Source organism: Cottoperca gobio, chromosome 14 (assembly GCF_900634415.1).
Source record: "Cottoperca gobio chromosome 14, fCotGob3.1, whole genome shotgun sequence".
NCBI lineage: Eukaryota > Metazoa > Chordata > Actinopteri > Perciformes > Bovichtidae > Cottoperca > Cottoperca gobio.
In genome coordinates this window covers 12,651,514-12,666,759 of record NC_041368.1, presented here as the reverse complement: position 1 = coordinate 12,666,759, position 15,246 = coordinate 12,651,514, and the positions used below count along the sequence as shown (strand labels likewise).

At 44.0% G+C, this 15,246-nt stretch overlaps 1 protein-coding gene across 2 annotated transcripts in view; it reads right to left on the bottom strand.

Moving 5' to 3' along the window:
- Positions 1-4,021: 4,021 nt before the first annotated feature.
- nlgn2b (neuroligin 2b) overlaps positions 4,022-15,246 on the bottom strand; it is a 74,040-nt gene continuing 62,815 nt past the window's right edge. For both annotated transcript variants that reach the window (XM_029447802.1, XM_029447803.1), the window contains 4 exons: positions 12,850-13,115; positions 12,135-12,288; positions 10,711-11,077; positions 4,022-8,757 (listed from right to left, as the gene is read on the bottom strand). In XM_029447802.1, coding sequence (XP_029303662.1) covers positions 7,818-8,757; positions 10,711-11,077; positions 12,135-12,288; positions 12,850-13,115 — 1,727 coding nt within the window. In that variant the 3' untranslated portion in view covers positions 4,022-7,817. The remainder of the gene's footprint in view (positions 8,758-10,710; positions 11,078-12,134; positions 12,289-12,849; positions 13,116-15,246) is intronic.

Here is a 15,246-nt window from a genome sequence, read left to right as displayed (position 1 = left end):
GGGAGGCGCCCAGGTGGCATCCTTACTAGATGCCCGAACCACCTCAACTGGCTCCTTTCAACGTAAAGGAGCAGCGGCTCTACTCCGAGTCTCTCACGGATGGCTGAGCTTCTCACCCTATCTCTAAGGGAAACGCCAGCCACCCGTCTGAGAAAACCCATTTCGGCCGCTTGTACCCGTGATCTCGTTCTTTCGGTCATGACCCAGCCTTCATGACCATAGGTGAGGGTAGGAATGAAGATCGACCGGTAGATTGAGAGCTTTGCCTTCTGGCTCAGCTCTCTTTTCGTCACAACGGTGCGGTAAAGTGACTGTAATACCGCCCCCGCTGCTCCGATTCTCCGGCCAATCTCTCGCTCCATTGTCCCCTCACTCGCGAACAAGACCCCGAGGTACTTGAACTCCTTCACTTGGGGTAATGGCTCATTTCCTACCCGGAGTAGGCAATCCACCGGTTTCCTGCTGAGAGCCATGGCCTCAGATTTGGAGGTGCTGATCCTCATCCCAACCGCTTCACACTCGGCTGCGAACCGATCCAGTGACTGTTGAAGGTCACAGACCGATGATGCCATAAGGACCACATCATCTGCAAAGAGCAGCGATGAGATCCTCAGGTCACCGAACTGCAACCCCTCTCCTCCACGACTACGCCTCGATATCCTATCCATGAAAATCACGAACAGGATTGGTGATAAAGCGCAGCCCTGGCGGAGGCCAACATTCACGGGAAACGAGTTCGACTTACTGCCGAGTATCCGGACACAACTCTCGCTTTGGGCGTACAGGGATTGGATGGCCCTCAAAAGTGATCCCCTCACCCCATACTCCCGCAGCACCTCCCACAGTATCACCCGGGGGACCCGGTCATACGCCTTCTCCAGATCCACAAAACACATGTAGACCGGATGGGCGTACTCCCAGGCCCCCTCCAGGATCCTTTCGAGAGTGAAGAGTTGGTCCGTTGTTCCACGACCAGGACGGAATCCGCATTGTTCCTCTTCAATCAAAGGTTCGACTACCGGCCGAACCCTCCTTTCCAGTACCTTGGAGTAGACTTTACCAGGGAGGCTGAGAAGTGTGATACCCCTGTAGTTGGCACACACTCTCTGGTCCCCCTTTTTAAATAGGGGAACCACCACCCCGGTCTGCCAACCCCTAGGCACTGTCCCAGACTTCCACGCAATGTTGACGAGGCGTGTCAACCAAGACAGCCCCTCAACACCCAAAGCCTTCAGCATTTCTGGACGGATCTCATCAACCCCTGCGGCTTTGCCACTGTGGAGTTGTTTGACTACCTCAGTGACTTCCATCAGGGAAATTGACGATGATCCCCCATCAGCTTCCAGCTCTGCCTCAACCATAGAGGGCGTGTTGGTCGGATTCAGGAGTTCCTCAAAGTGCTCCTTCCACCGGCCGATAACCTTCTCAGTTGAAGTCAGCAGGGTCCCACCCTTGCTGTACACAGCTTGGATGGTTCCTCGCTTCCCCCTCCTGAGGTGCCGGATGGTTTTCCAGAAGCACCTTGGTGCCGACCGAAAGTCCTTCTCCATAGCTTCTCCGAACTTCTCCCACACCCGCTGCTTTGCCTCTGACACGGCAGAAGCTGCCGCCCTTCTAGTCCTTCGATACCCTGCAACTGTTTCCGGAGTCCTCCCGGATAACATAACCCGGAAGGACTCCTTCTTCAGTCGGACGGCTTCCCTGACCACCGGGGTCCACCACGGTGTTCGAGGGTTACCGCCCCTTGAGGCACCTAAGACCTTGAGACCACAGCTCATCACCGCAGCTTCAGCAATAGAGGTTTTGAACATCGCCCACTCAGGTTCAATGCCCCCAACCTCCACAGGGATGGCTGAAAAGCTCCGCCGGAGGTGTGAGTTAAAGATCCCCAGGACAGGGGCTTCCTCCAGACGTTCCCAGTTCACCCGCAGTACCCGTTTGGGTTTACCAGGTCTGTCCAGAGTCTTCCCCCACCCCTTGATCCAACTCACCACCAGATGGTGATCAGTCGACAGCTCCGCCCCTCTCTTCACCCGAGTGTCCAAAACATGCGGCCTCAGGTCAGATGATACGATTACGAAATCGATCATTGACCTTTGGCCTAGGGTGCTCTGGTACCACGTGCACTTATGAGCATCCTTATGTTCGAACATGGTGTTTGTTATGGCCATTCCATGGCTAGCACAGAAGTCCAACAACAAACGACCGTTCGGGTTTAGATCAGGGAGGCCCTTCCTCCCAATCACGCCTCTCCAGGTGTCTCCATCGTTTCCCACGTGTGCGTTGAAGTCTCCCAGCAAGACTACGGAGTCCCCTACTGGAGCCCCCTGCAGGGCTCCATTCAGGGTCTCCAAGAAGGCCGAATACTCAGAACTGCGGTTTGGGGCATAGGCACAAACAACAGTCAGAGTTTTCCCCCTCATAACCCGAAGGCGTAGGGAGGCGACCCTCTCGTCCACCGGGATAAATTCCAACGTAGCGGCGCTCAGCCGGGGGCTAGTGAGTATCCCCACCCCGGCCCTGACGCCTCACACCTTGGGCAACTCCGGAGAAGAATAGAGTCCAACCCCTATCCAGGTGTACGGTTCCAGAGCCAAGACTGTGCGTGGAGGTAAGCCCCACCAGATCCAACTGGTAGCGATCCACCTCCCGCACTAGTTCCGGCTCCTTCCCCCACAGAGAGGTGACGTTCCACGTCCCCAGAGCCAGCCTCTGCTGCCCGGGTCTGGTCCGTCGAGGTCCCTGACCATCACTGCCACCCATGTGACAGCGCACCCGACCCCAGCGGTTTTTCCCATGAGTGGTAGGCCCACAGGATGGATGGATGGGAGGCACCACGTAGCTTCTTCGGGCTGTGCCCGACCGGGCTCTGTGGCAAACCCGGCCACCAGGCGCTCGCTGTCGGGCCCTCCCTCTGGGCCTGGCTCCAGACGGGGGCCCTAGGCTTCCTCCGGGCAGGGTCTCTCCTTTCCCAAACCAAATTTAATATATAAATAGTTATTTTACTACTAGCGACAAATCTAAGGACTTGATGACAAAGTGATGGTCTATTTCAATGGCAAAATAAAAAATAAAAAACAAGAATCAACAGAAGAAAGTTCATTTGTAGTTCTAAATATATTTAGGCTTTTTACACACTTTTTGTCTCTCACACGACATTATTCCTCTCTTCTACAGCGTCCATTACAATTACATGCAAATCGCTGATTATGCAAATTAGGCGATGACGTCATCTAGCGACTTTTAGGACAACCAATAGCTACTTTCCTTACTGAGGAGTTGGCAACACTGCATTTTGGCTTCATGTGCCGCTAAGCAACTTTCATATGAATGAACAGGGTCCCACCTCCAACCCTGTATCAGTTCTCTTTATACATCAATGGTTTAACCAGAGATCCCGCCATCATGTTCTAAGAATATTTCATCAAGATACAACATGAAACGTTTAACATTATAACAAGATAAATATTATAGTGATGACAGCAAGAAAAGTTTATTGTTATGACGTGATATGTTTGTATGTTGTAATAACAGGAAAATATGTTCAGTCAATTAAATAACTGTCACAACCAACCACCTTGACTCTTCTTTAACATTAATATCCCATACATTTACTGTATGATTCAGGCTCTCCATTTCAAAATGTCTCCAACAGCAGCAGGCATCAATTATGAGGAAAATGGTTTTGATATCCTTTGACTTAGACTCTAAGTTACCAAATAGCAAATAAACAAGTCAATATAGCAGCTAGCATAACTAAAGAAAGACGTATTTTTCTCAGGACTTGTGACTAAACCAGAGCTAAAAAGGTAAGTGTGCATTGAACTTTTAGCACAGAATGAAATCAAAGTTGCTAATTTCTGGAAGATGTGTAAATAAACCAGCTAACAGGTTTGCTAAAATAATGTAAAAGAAGTGCTGTAGTAGGGTTCTGCTGCCCCCATGTGGCTATACAATGTATTACATATGTTATATTACAATATTGCATCCCTGACAATGTGACACAAATGATGGCAAAGCATTTGTTTAAGAATGTCTTTTAATGTTTTCCAGTTCAGATACACAACATACAGTGTGTAATAGCCTCTATTTGAAATAGAAATATTAACTTTAATTCTTTCAACTCCTTCTGGTCATTATGCTCTCTCACAGTATCTTGAGCTTCAAGCAGGTTACTGAATCAGACTAAATGAAACAGACAAACAGGTGCAAGCCTTCACTTTACCATCCCAGCAATAAATGTATTAAGAAGATATTTGGATCCTTGTAATGCTTATTTTATTTTAATGTTTTTAATACTTTTTCCTTACCTTAAGCCAACATCAAAACTGTAGTGTAAACATGTAAACTTGGTGAGTGTGCTTCCATTATCTGTTGGCTGTCCAAACGCTTGTTTAAAAAAGAAAGAAAAATGCTGTCTTTGTAATGCTGTTTTTGTAAGCGTGGGCAACTCAAACTCACATCAAACAGCTGGTTCAATAATCCCATAAACAGAATGTGCAGAGAAAATTGCAAAAGGTAGCAAAAACAACCACCATGATTAGAGTCGGAAATAAGACCAAGAGTACAAAGGATTCCACAACCTCCCAATTACGGGTTATACTGTATGACAATGCTCAAGACAATGTGAGACACTAACAATTAAATCCAACAGCATCACAAGTAAAATTCTTCGATTTGCAGTTTGTTTTGGGCACATTTGAAACATCCGCCCTTTCTTGTTTTTCTGCCTAATTCTTCTAAACATTCCTATCTTCTCTTCCTTGTCTGTTCTCTGCAGCTGTTCTTTGGCTTTTTAACCAATGAAAGGACTAATTTCACTCAAGCGCTGCCTTCATGATTGATGGGATAGTGCCAGGTATGAGCATTATGCTTTAGACAGCCATATATGCAGTAAGAACATTTTCATCACTACAAAATCTAGGCTGACATGAGCCGTAAACATTCTTTTTTTCCAAGTATTTGTTGACCTCAACCATGCTGTGATTTTTCTTTCTTTTCGATATTCAGTATGTTAACAGTGCCCATAACCTATTGGAATTTGCCTTTGAGATTTAGGAAATAAAGGAGAATCAAACATACGCATGAGTGCTAAAATTATGTAAGTAAGTCACCTAAACTTGCACCTGTTGTCACAAAGAAAAGATCCGGCCAATCACTCAAACCAAACGACAAACATAATATTTACAAATTCCAGTTTGTTCTCTTACACTTAAAAAATGTACAGTTTGTTTCATGTGTTGGTTTTATGTTCTTTTGTTCCTCGCAGCTCACTCCAGTCCAGTGTGAGGGATGGCAGTCTGGCTCCAGAGTGTTGTTATCCTACGCAGACAGGATACAGAACATAACAAGGAGGGGGGGAATTAATCCCGCTCGCCTTGCTCTTGTGATATATGGTGTATGAGTAATGTCTGTCATTAAAGATTTTCTTTTTTTTTAAATCAGGTTTTTAGAATGCATCCTCAGTGCATTGACAGATCATACCGTAGCTGACGAGCTATTTCGTCATCACCGTTGAATCACCACCAGCATTTGTCCAGTGCTGTCCTAATGTCACTGGGGTTTTCTTTTCTCAGAATTGTCCAGTGTGACCCGTCTCTCGTGTTCAGTTGTGCGAAAGATGTGAAACGCGTGTACAAGGCTTTCTCACCTTTTGACCGTCATAAATATATCTCATCCCTTCTCCCACCTTGCAGAAGGGAGAATCATGAAACAACAAAAGAGCAGACGAAAAAGATAACTGTCAGGCAGTCTTTGAAGCATGTGGTTAATGTCAGTCACAGACAAAAACCTTATTTAGACTATTCATGTAAAGAAGTTGTTTCTTTTTTTTGTAACTTAAAAAAGTGCTATCTTCAGGTGAGATTGAGAGACAGTGACTGCGAACTTGACAGTTGCAAAAGATAAAGAGGAACAGAGCAAACGAGGGAGGAAAGAAAAAGGCTTTCATCAGTCTTTCTGGTAGTTTTGCAGCACAGCCTCAGTGTTAGGAAATGAAAAAAATAAAGAGGAAATATTTACTCTCTTTGTTATAATCATAGTTTTACACAATATTCATCTCTTAATACTTTAATACCTTTTTGAAGTACCACAAAGTGCAGCTGATATTAAAATAGAAAATTAAAATGATTTTCAAATTCAAATTAAAAAAGAAATCAATGAAGAACAAGGCAAATCATCAAAATGACAAACAAAATTCTCCGTCCACACTCTTTATAAAAAAAAAAACATCATGCAAATATCCCAGACAACAAAGTAGTTAATAAAACTTTATATTCTTTTTTTTTTCTTCAAATGAGGATATATTGAATCTGATTTCCCTTTAAGAAGAGACCAGCCACAGTGCAACATTGAGTGTAATAATAATAATAAAAAAAAAGTGTGTGGATCAAAAAGAAACATGAAGGGGTTGGCACTTTTTATGATGGTAATTCCTTTTGTAAGATACAGTCAGGATGTACCTCTCCAGGCGGTCCACTGGACGCCAGTGAAAGAGGAACTTTATCACAGTACTTGGCACCAAGAATGCTGGTAAAAACGAGATATCAGAATATCTTTTTTTTTCATTCATATCCTTACAATTTATTAATAATACATCATTTACATTTGTGTTTTTGTATAAAAGACTCCAAAAGGAAAACAGAGTCTAGAAGTGATTGCGAGAAAGAGGAGAGAAGTGGAGATGGAAATGGATTATGTCGATGGTTTAATAAAAAGAGCTACGAGGGCAGATGCAGAGAGAGAAAGAGTGTGAGGCAGCGAAAAGAGAGACACGGTTAAATGGGCTGAGATGGAGATACAGACAGAGATAATGAGTGAGAAACAAATAAAGTAATGGACATGATTAGAGCCTGTGTGGCGGAGATGCAGCGAGTTCTAATGGGCAGCCTGGATTCCAGGTTGCATCCCACAGACTGAGTATGAATCAGTTATTTCCTGTACCGCCCAACAGTTGAAGCCCCAATCTGGAAATGTTTTGAAAGGAGCATTTGTGAGTATACTGATTTTTCATAAAAAGCAGGACTTTTGAAAGCAATTCGGTTGCATCATAACTAAAAACAGGTACACAAATTTGTAAACAGAAAGTTTTAAAATATCGATGAAAAACTCATGCTTAAAATCTCAAATTGCTTTTTGCATCCTTTTACTTCCAGTGCTGTCAATACAATTTTAACAAAAGTCTCCAAAATCAGAACACAGAGACAGCTGTTGGGACATAGTGCTCAACACAGGGTGCCAAGTTTCACTTCCAGATTGGGCCTTTAAAGCTGCAATTTGTAAGTTTCAAGAAATCACCGCTTTATGACAGACAGCTTGTCGGGGCATATGTTGCCTCACTCAAAGCTGCTCGCTACTGTATTATCTTTTCACTAAATGAACGGAAGTGAGTATTCTATGTCAAACATAGTTTTGCACTGACACAACAACACATGCGCAAAAAACAACCGAGCTACACATAAGATGTCTGACTGATGAGCTCAATACGTCTTTGAGAAAGAGAACTTAAAGCTGCATCTGGTGGCTCACCTAAGCACGAGATATTGAAGCAGCTTTAACACGGGATAGCGGTTATGTACCTATGATGACAGGCTTTTGGCAAAGGAGCTTTTTTAATCAACTCCCCTCTTGATGTATGATCACATTTTAGAGGCATTTTGCTGCTTAAAATCTTACAAACTGCAGCTTTATTTGAGGGCGTAATGAGAAAAGACATAGTAAAGAAGAATAGAGGGTGGTGAGGGTGGAGTTTGTATGGAGCAGTTTGTGTGGTGCGTCTCTGAAAGCCCAGAGTGGGGTAGTAGAGGTTGTGCCTGGTCCTATACACGGGTGGTGGAGTGTTGGTGTGGCAGGGCATTGTTGCTGTGGCTGGGGACGGGTGTAGTGGAGGGGGCTGGGACGGGGGGATAAGTGTTGAATGGGTGGAGGGGCTGCATGCTGCTGATGGTGCTGGGGATCATGGTGATGGTGTTGGCCGTCATCAGTGGCACGTCCTCCGGCGCCCGCCGCAGGGCCAGCGTGTAGTCGGGTGGGCACACGGGAGGACGCAGGGGTTCCAGGTCGCCGTGGATGCCGCGAGACGGGAGGGGCGTGCCGTGCTCCAGCTCCACTCTTTGCTGCTTCATCTGCAGCGACATTAGCTCCTCCTCCTGACTCAGCGCCAGGTCATTGTGCGGTGGGGCCCCGACCACTCCCATGCCGACGCCCATGCCCATGCCCATCGTCGTGACGCGTTGCGGGGACAGTCGGCGGTGGCGTCTCTGCATGAGTTCATGGCGCTTATCCCGTTTGTAGTAAAGCGCGGCAAAGGCCAGCACGTTGAGGAAAAGAAGCGAGGCGCCCACAGCTACTGTCACACTCAGCTCGGTGGAGTAGTCCCTTGTCTCATCGGGGAAAGGAGAATAGCGGGGTCTTTCTGAGCCATCGGGCTCAGGGTCGGGCGGATAGGTGGAGATGACAGGGTGTCGTGTGGAGCGGGTGCCGGGGCTGTGAGGGCCCTTCCAGCGGTTGGTGCCTCCGGGCGGTAGTCGAGTTGTGATGGAACTGATGATTTCCTTGTGAAGGCTGTGGAGATGTGGCACCAGCTCCAGCCAGAAGGCCACCTTGTTTGCCCGGTAGTTATCTCTGACGCGAGGCTTCAGGCCGATATGCAAGTACTGCTTGTCTTTGGAGCTGAACTTGGTCCAGATGACTTCTTCGAAGCGGTTGGGCTTGGTGTGGATGAACGTGGTGTCCTGAGGAACGGGTAGGTTAGGATCCCTGGAGGAGAGAAATAGCAGAATCAAAATATTTTTTATATGTTAAGAATGATTCATGACCACTAACGGCCTTTTCAAACCTACCTTGGTTGGTTTTGGATTTTCAGACTTTTCTGTTTGATCCGAACCAAAATTACAGTTGTGAAACCTCCCCAGAAAAGGGGTGGTCTCGGTCCGGATCAAATTAAACCATGGTCCGTTTTGTTTCTAGTGTATGAGCATCTTCTGAATGGTCACCAGGGGTCACTAACTGGCGGACGGCGGTCAGAGTCCGGACCCAAACACCGACCTATCCAGACCCGGACCTATAATCAATAAATTATTAAGGGATTTTCAATTTTGACTGGGCGCTTCTATTTTAACCGGGGCAGCTTTTCTCGTTTTTACGGCACTGGTTTAGCGGTTCAGGAAACTCACAGACCAATTACATGCGAGTTAAGCCATCCCACGTGATGCTACGCAGCCAATCAAATCTGTGCATTCCAGGCGGCAAACATTGCGACTCTGAATACAGACAGATAAGAGGCGAGTGACAGACAGAAAGACGAGTTAGCGATACAGGGAGAGAAGACGGAGAAAGGGAGAGAAACACGGACGAAGAGACGAGTGAGCGGCAGACAGGGAGAGAAAAATAACTACTCATGGCGCTCTCCAAGAAGAGAAAAGTCAACAGAGCTTTCAACCCAGAATGGACTCATTCATATTCATCCTTCCCACTGGGAGCACAACACCAGCGTCTCATATGCTCAGAGACCGTGGTGCTCATTAAAAGTGGTGATGTTAAACGCCACTATGAGACAAAGCACAACGTTTTTGACCAAACAAACCCACTCAAGTCTGAACTGAGGGCACAGAAAATAAACACTCAGAGCCCAATGTGATTTTGATTTTTGACAAAATAAAGCAAATAGGCCACCTGTCAGCATCATCAGCCACAGAGAGCAGTTTAACCCAGGATGTGCTAGCCTGCGTTAAACTGTTCAATTGTTAAGTGTTGAGACTGCTTTATTCTAACATTGGTTGAGACCAACAGTTAAAGAAAAAGGGAAACTGCAAGCTGCTGCTACACTTTATTTTATTTTTCTAAGATTAAGCACTTTATTTTAAGATGCACCATTTTTCAAAAGCTATTTTATTTATTTTCTAAATTTTATTTTTTAAATGTAGCCCGAGAAGAACATTATACATATCTAAAGTATTATATATATCTGTGTAGTTCCACTACACAGATATCACTGCTTCCCCCAAAAAAAGCTGCAATATATTTTAATTAGGTCTGTAACAAATGCCATTTTTTACATTGGAAGCTTCTATTGATGTTTTTGAATCAAGCTTTGAATAAAAAAAAGTATCCAATTAATTCATGGGATTAAATGAGATCAACTTTCTTTAACGAATATAACTTGTCAGTGCGTGGCTCCCTCTGAGTGCAGGACAGCAAACTGTTTTTTGACCGCAGTAAAAATTTTGTTTTTGAAAGGCTACACGGCAACAAATCTGGATTGAAGCAGAATATCTCGTAGCGGAGGAGAAATTAACGTTTATATCCACAATCAGTCAATTGCAGGGAGACGCGCAGCTGACGTAATTACGACAGGACATTGAGTTCTTCACTGCGCTCGCATTTTGCAATGTGAACGAACGAAATGTATCAAATGTAAACAATGTTACAAAAACACAAACCTTGGTTTGGACTTTCAGTGAGAAAGAATGCCTCGGAAACAGCTACTCGGCCCAAACCCAGGTGTTCAGACCCGCACGTTCAAAAGCTCAACAGATTCTCTCATCCAAGAGAATATTTCCAAATCAAAAGTAAAACGCTTATTAGTTTAATTAACCAGGAGGCTAGTTAATTAAACATATGAACCTTTAAGTACAGTACACTGTGCACACTGTGCATTACCAAATGCACTTAATATGAGAAAGTAATTAATACATTTGGCATCATACTAACCCTGTCTTGGCAAAGTTGGTCCAGTACGTCATGACAACAGCACTGAGCATTACATCATTCTTGGAGAAGTTACAGGGAAACAGGTCAGTGGCTCCCACCATGGGGATCCCAAACACATAGGGGATCTCATCTCCATGGGCTGCGTCTGCCCACTCGGGCCTCGCCTCGGTCTGACAGTGGTGGTGGAAGGTGTAGAAATAGACGGGTGACTGGAACTCAGCGTGCAGTTTGGCAGTGGCGACAGCCGGGGCCACCCACTGATGGTCCGTGAACAGAGCCAGGAGGGTCTTCCTGCGCATGTCACTGTTGTCCCGGTCAGCCCAGTCTGTGTACATGAACTTTATGGTTTCCCTCAGGATGTCTTTACCTTGGAAGAAATACGAAAAAAAGGAATGTGAGGATGTGTGTGGTTATCTGCAACATAGCATGAAATTATTTAAGACTGAACTGTAACTTGGTTAAATGTTGTAAATCTCCAATGTGGTGTGTTGTTAGATTTCCTCTCCACTTCTCGTCTCACTGCTTGGACTGTGCCAACAAAGTCAGACAAGAGCCATCGCGCAGGACCATAAAGAAACCTTTCGTCAATATTATTTTATATTGCAAAGTTATGTTATCCTATGCTACTGTAGGATTTAGTTTCATTACAGTAAATAAATCACTGAATAAAATACTTTTTATTTTTCAGCTGGACCCCTGATCGTAGAGGCGAGACAATTTCACAAGCGAGAGACTCTCAAGGGGCCACTACGACTGCAGGACGAGCAGGCTACTTCTTGGTAGCCTTGCTAGCTTGTCTCCTTCCAGCTAAGTTAATCAGTGAAAAATGTCCCTAAAAAATGTATCTACTCGGAAAAACGTTGTTAATCAACCTGCTGCCTTGATGTATTCATTGACCGCCATTTATGTTTGACATAAAACAACTACTACATAACTACTATATAAATTATAACTATAACTCTGATTGGAATGCAAACTTATTACTTATAAAGCTTTTGTGTGTTAGACTTCTATTATCACCAAACTCTCGCTCAGATTCTTTAACGTCCAGCAGCTCTGTACAGAATGTCTGGCTGGAAAGCATCAGATAAGTGCATTCGCTGTTAACACCAATAAATAGGTTGTCGCAAAATCAACCAGGACTGAAAAGTTAAGGATTTCGCTAATAATAATTATGTACTTTTATGTTGGATTTTCATGAGACGACTTTTACTTGTTCCTAGAGCCCCTTCCACACATGCACTGCAACCCTTAAATGATCTAAACCTTACCCGGAGGAGCTTTATGTAAGAATGCAAATGTCCACATCATTCATTTAAAGTACTTCTCAGTGCCGTAGAGGGCCAACACTATGTGGAAAGTTAAAGATTTGATCTTTAAGCAAATGAACATTTTGAAGGTAAAATAGGTGGGTAGGCTCTGACCATCGGGGTATCCATACAGATTGTCCACAAAGTTGGAGATGGTGTAGTCAAATGAGGCTGCTGATATTCCATCTTCTCCTTCACTGTCGTCCACAAATTTCAGGCCCTCTCCCTGGTTGACACCCAGCAATATGTCGTAGTTCAGGAACTCGCCCTGGTGTCACAACAAACACACACGCAGCATGACATGACAGCACAGGATGCAGCAGCATTGCTAGGGCAGAGTTCACACACTAATGCAAGGAAAGGATCAAGGGAAAGAATGCGATCATTCACTGGATGACGTCCAGTAAGCCTGTCACGATAATTACGTTATCGACATATCGGAAGACAGAAATGACCTTGATCATTTTCGCTGACCTTGATATTTCCCATTGTGTTTACATGCACGTTTGTTTAATAGAGCTGCAACAATTAGTCAACTAATCGATTAGTCAATCGGCAGAAAATGCTGTTTTCAGCCTCTCAAATATGGATTTTCCTGTTTTGTTTTCTGTTTTGCATAATAATAACTAAATAATTTAGCATTTTGGACAAAACAAGACATTTAAAGACATCACCCTGGAGAAACTGGGATGGACATTTTTCACTATTTTCTAACATTTTATAGAACAAACGATGAATCAATTAATAAAGAAAATAATAGTCAGATTAACAATCATTAAAATAAACGTTATTATATACAGGCCTAACGTCCAGTGAAATGAGCTCCGACCTGCTGCATGAGGATCTCGGGGTCATCGGGCACCACGTCCCCGTCGACCACAGGTCCGAAGGCGATGTGGTAGCGTGCAGGCTGGATGTCTTGGTCCACCAGCTCTCGGAAACTCTTCCTCCTCAGACAGTCCACCAACTCAGCCATGTCCCCCAGAGTGCAGCCGACCTTCCTGGCCAGGACCTTGGTGTACATCATGGGTCGGTAGTTGACGGCCCAGCTGGAGATGGCCGAGCCACTCTGAGCGATGGCCCTCTGGAACAGGCCTGCACACACACACACATCAGATATATCTTCAATAGAAAACATACAATCACTTCTTCTCTCTCAGTTCAGTCCCCCCCCCCTCTGACATACTTTTGCTCGCAGCTGACGGGGCCTTCAAGGCCTTACAGTGTGAGTTCTTTAAATAATGCATATGTTGGAGGAGGAGCTTTTGTATAGCATTACATAGGAAGCAAGATGAAGAAGATATTCTGCTTCTTTTAATAGCCGGAGAAAATCGTTATGGACATTCGGAAAATGAAGTGCTTCCATTACATACAACGAGAGACACCAGCAGGAAAGATGGAGGCAACTCGACACATAGCAGCGGGCTTGACGGCCTTATTGGATAAAGCGGGAAAGAGAGACAGAGAGAGAAAGATAGCTGCTCGCACTGTTGCACCGCTGCACTGTTATGTAAAGTGGCTTGCTGTCCCTCTGTTTTATCTGCAGATTCTGTCATTAATAATTAAGCCCCCCCATATTCTGCATGTGCCCCACCCCTGCTCCTCTCCCTGTGAAATCAATTAAGAAGCCGCTCAGCTGCAGCTCCAGCTCTACCCCTCATCTCATCTCTCCTCTGCATACACACACGCGCACACACACACACGGCACCTTTAAAAAAACTCTTCACCCACCAACTTTTTCTGCACTTTGTGGTGTTACAGCCAGACTTCAAAATGGAGTAGAAGAGTTTAGTTTTTTTTGCCACATATCTATGTACTATAACAATCCATAATGATAACGTGAATATTCCACCCTCATTTTTTGACATGACACCAACTCTTCACATAAGGGGTTTGAATCTTTAGGTATCTCACAATTCTATTAAAAATCCATTCTCGATTCAAAATGGATTCTTGATTCAGTGCATAGGCGTGCGTCATTTCAGGATCTACTCCAGTTCACTGTGTTCGATAAAAAGTGTGGATAAGATTATGGAGTTTTTATATTTGAAAAAGTTATATCAACTGATTGCAACAATGTAAACACACAAATGCAAACCTAAGACAAAAGCCAACATTTATTCATGTGACACCGCATAAATAAACACTTTTAACGAAATAAATAACGATTTGTGGAAGTTATGAATTAATTCAGAATCTTAGAAGATGAGATTCTAACCCTAACCCTTACATGAATCGATGTTTCCCTCCAATCCTAGTTCACCTAACCCTAATTTTACCATAATTCTGGCCAAAATAATCCAACATTAACCAAAAGAAAAATCACATTTTTGTACACAACAAATTGCCAAATTAAAGTGCCAGATATATATTAATATATATATATATATATATATATTATGATATGTTATAAAACAGCATCCACTAACACCCACAGTATAATTTGAACACTAGTCTGCTTGTGTGAGTATTTGTGCGATACAAATACAACATTAGCTGGCCACTTGACGACAACTAACAACTTGGCCGATACTTCCCAATTATTGAAAAGCTTTTCAAAGGCCTCCTGAATGTTTTCCAACTCCAGATAGAAAAAAAGATTTGTGGGTTCCCATGTACACACTCAGATCTCCTTCATACGTACAGATAAATCTTTTTATTTTATTTTATCTGTCCAAGGTCAGCGTTAAGGTTAACAGTTCAGTAATAAAATAATCTGAGTTCTTGGCAAAGTCTAAAGTGCCATTAACCTTTTGAGCTCTACTCACACCAGAGGATTAGTGATCAAACGTCTGGTGCGTATTTTAGTGAACTGCCATTCGAACCTTAACCCTAACAAAAGAAAGTGCAGTACGGTTCTAACAAGTACTGCAGTCCCGAGGTGTATTTTATTACTGTACATATTCTAAATCATTTTGTCACATACAATAAGAAGGCAACATTTGGATGAACTTTATTTTATTGCTTTCAAACGTAACAAAACGGAGGAATAAACATCTGAGCCCGTGTATTAAAATCCCTGTTAAATATGAAGGTATGACACAGCTGGTATGTCTGTCAACGTTGCCGGATGTCATAGTAACGCAAAAAATAATCCAGTAGGCTACTTATGTTTTCCAGATGCACAGCAGTCAGAAATAATGACTGTCAGAGTAGTGACCAAAAGACGTAAAATCACACTGTATCGTTAAATGTACTTTAACCACCTTATCCACCAAAGGCTGTA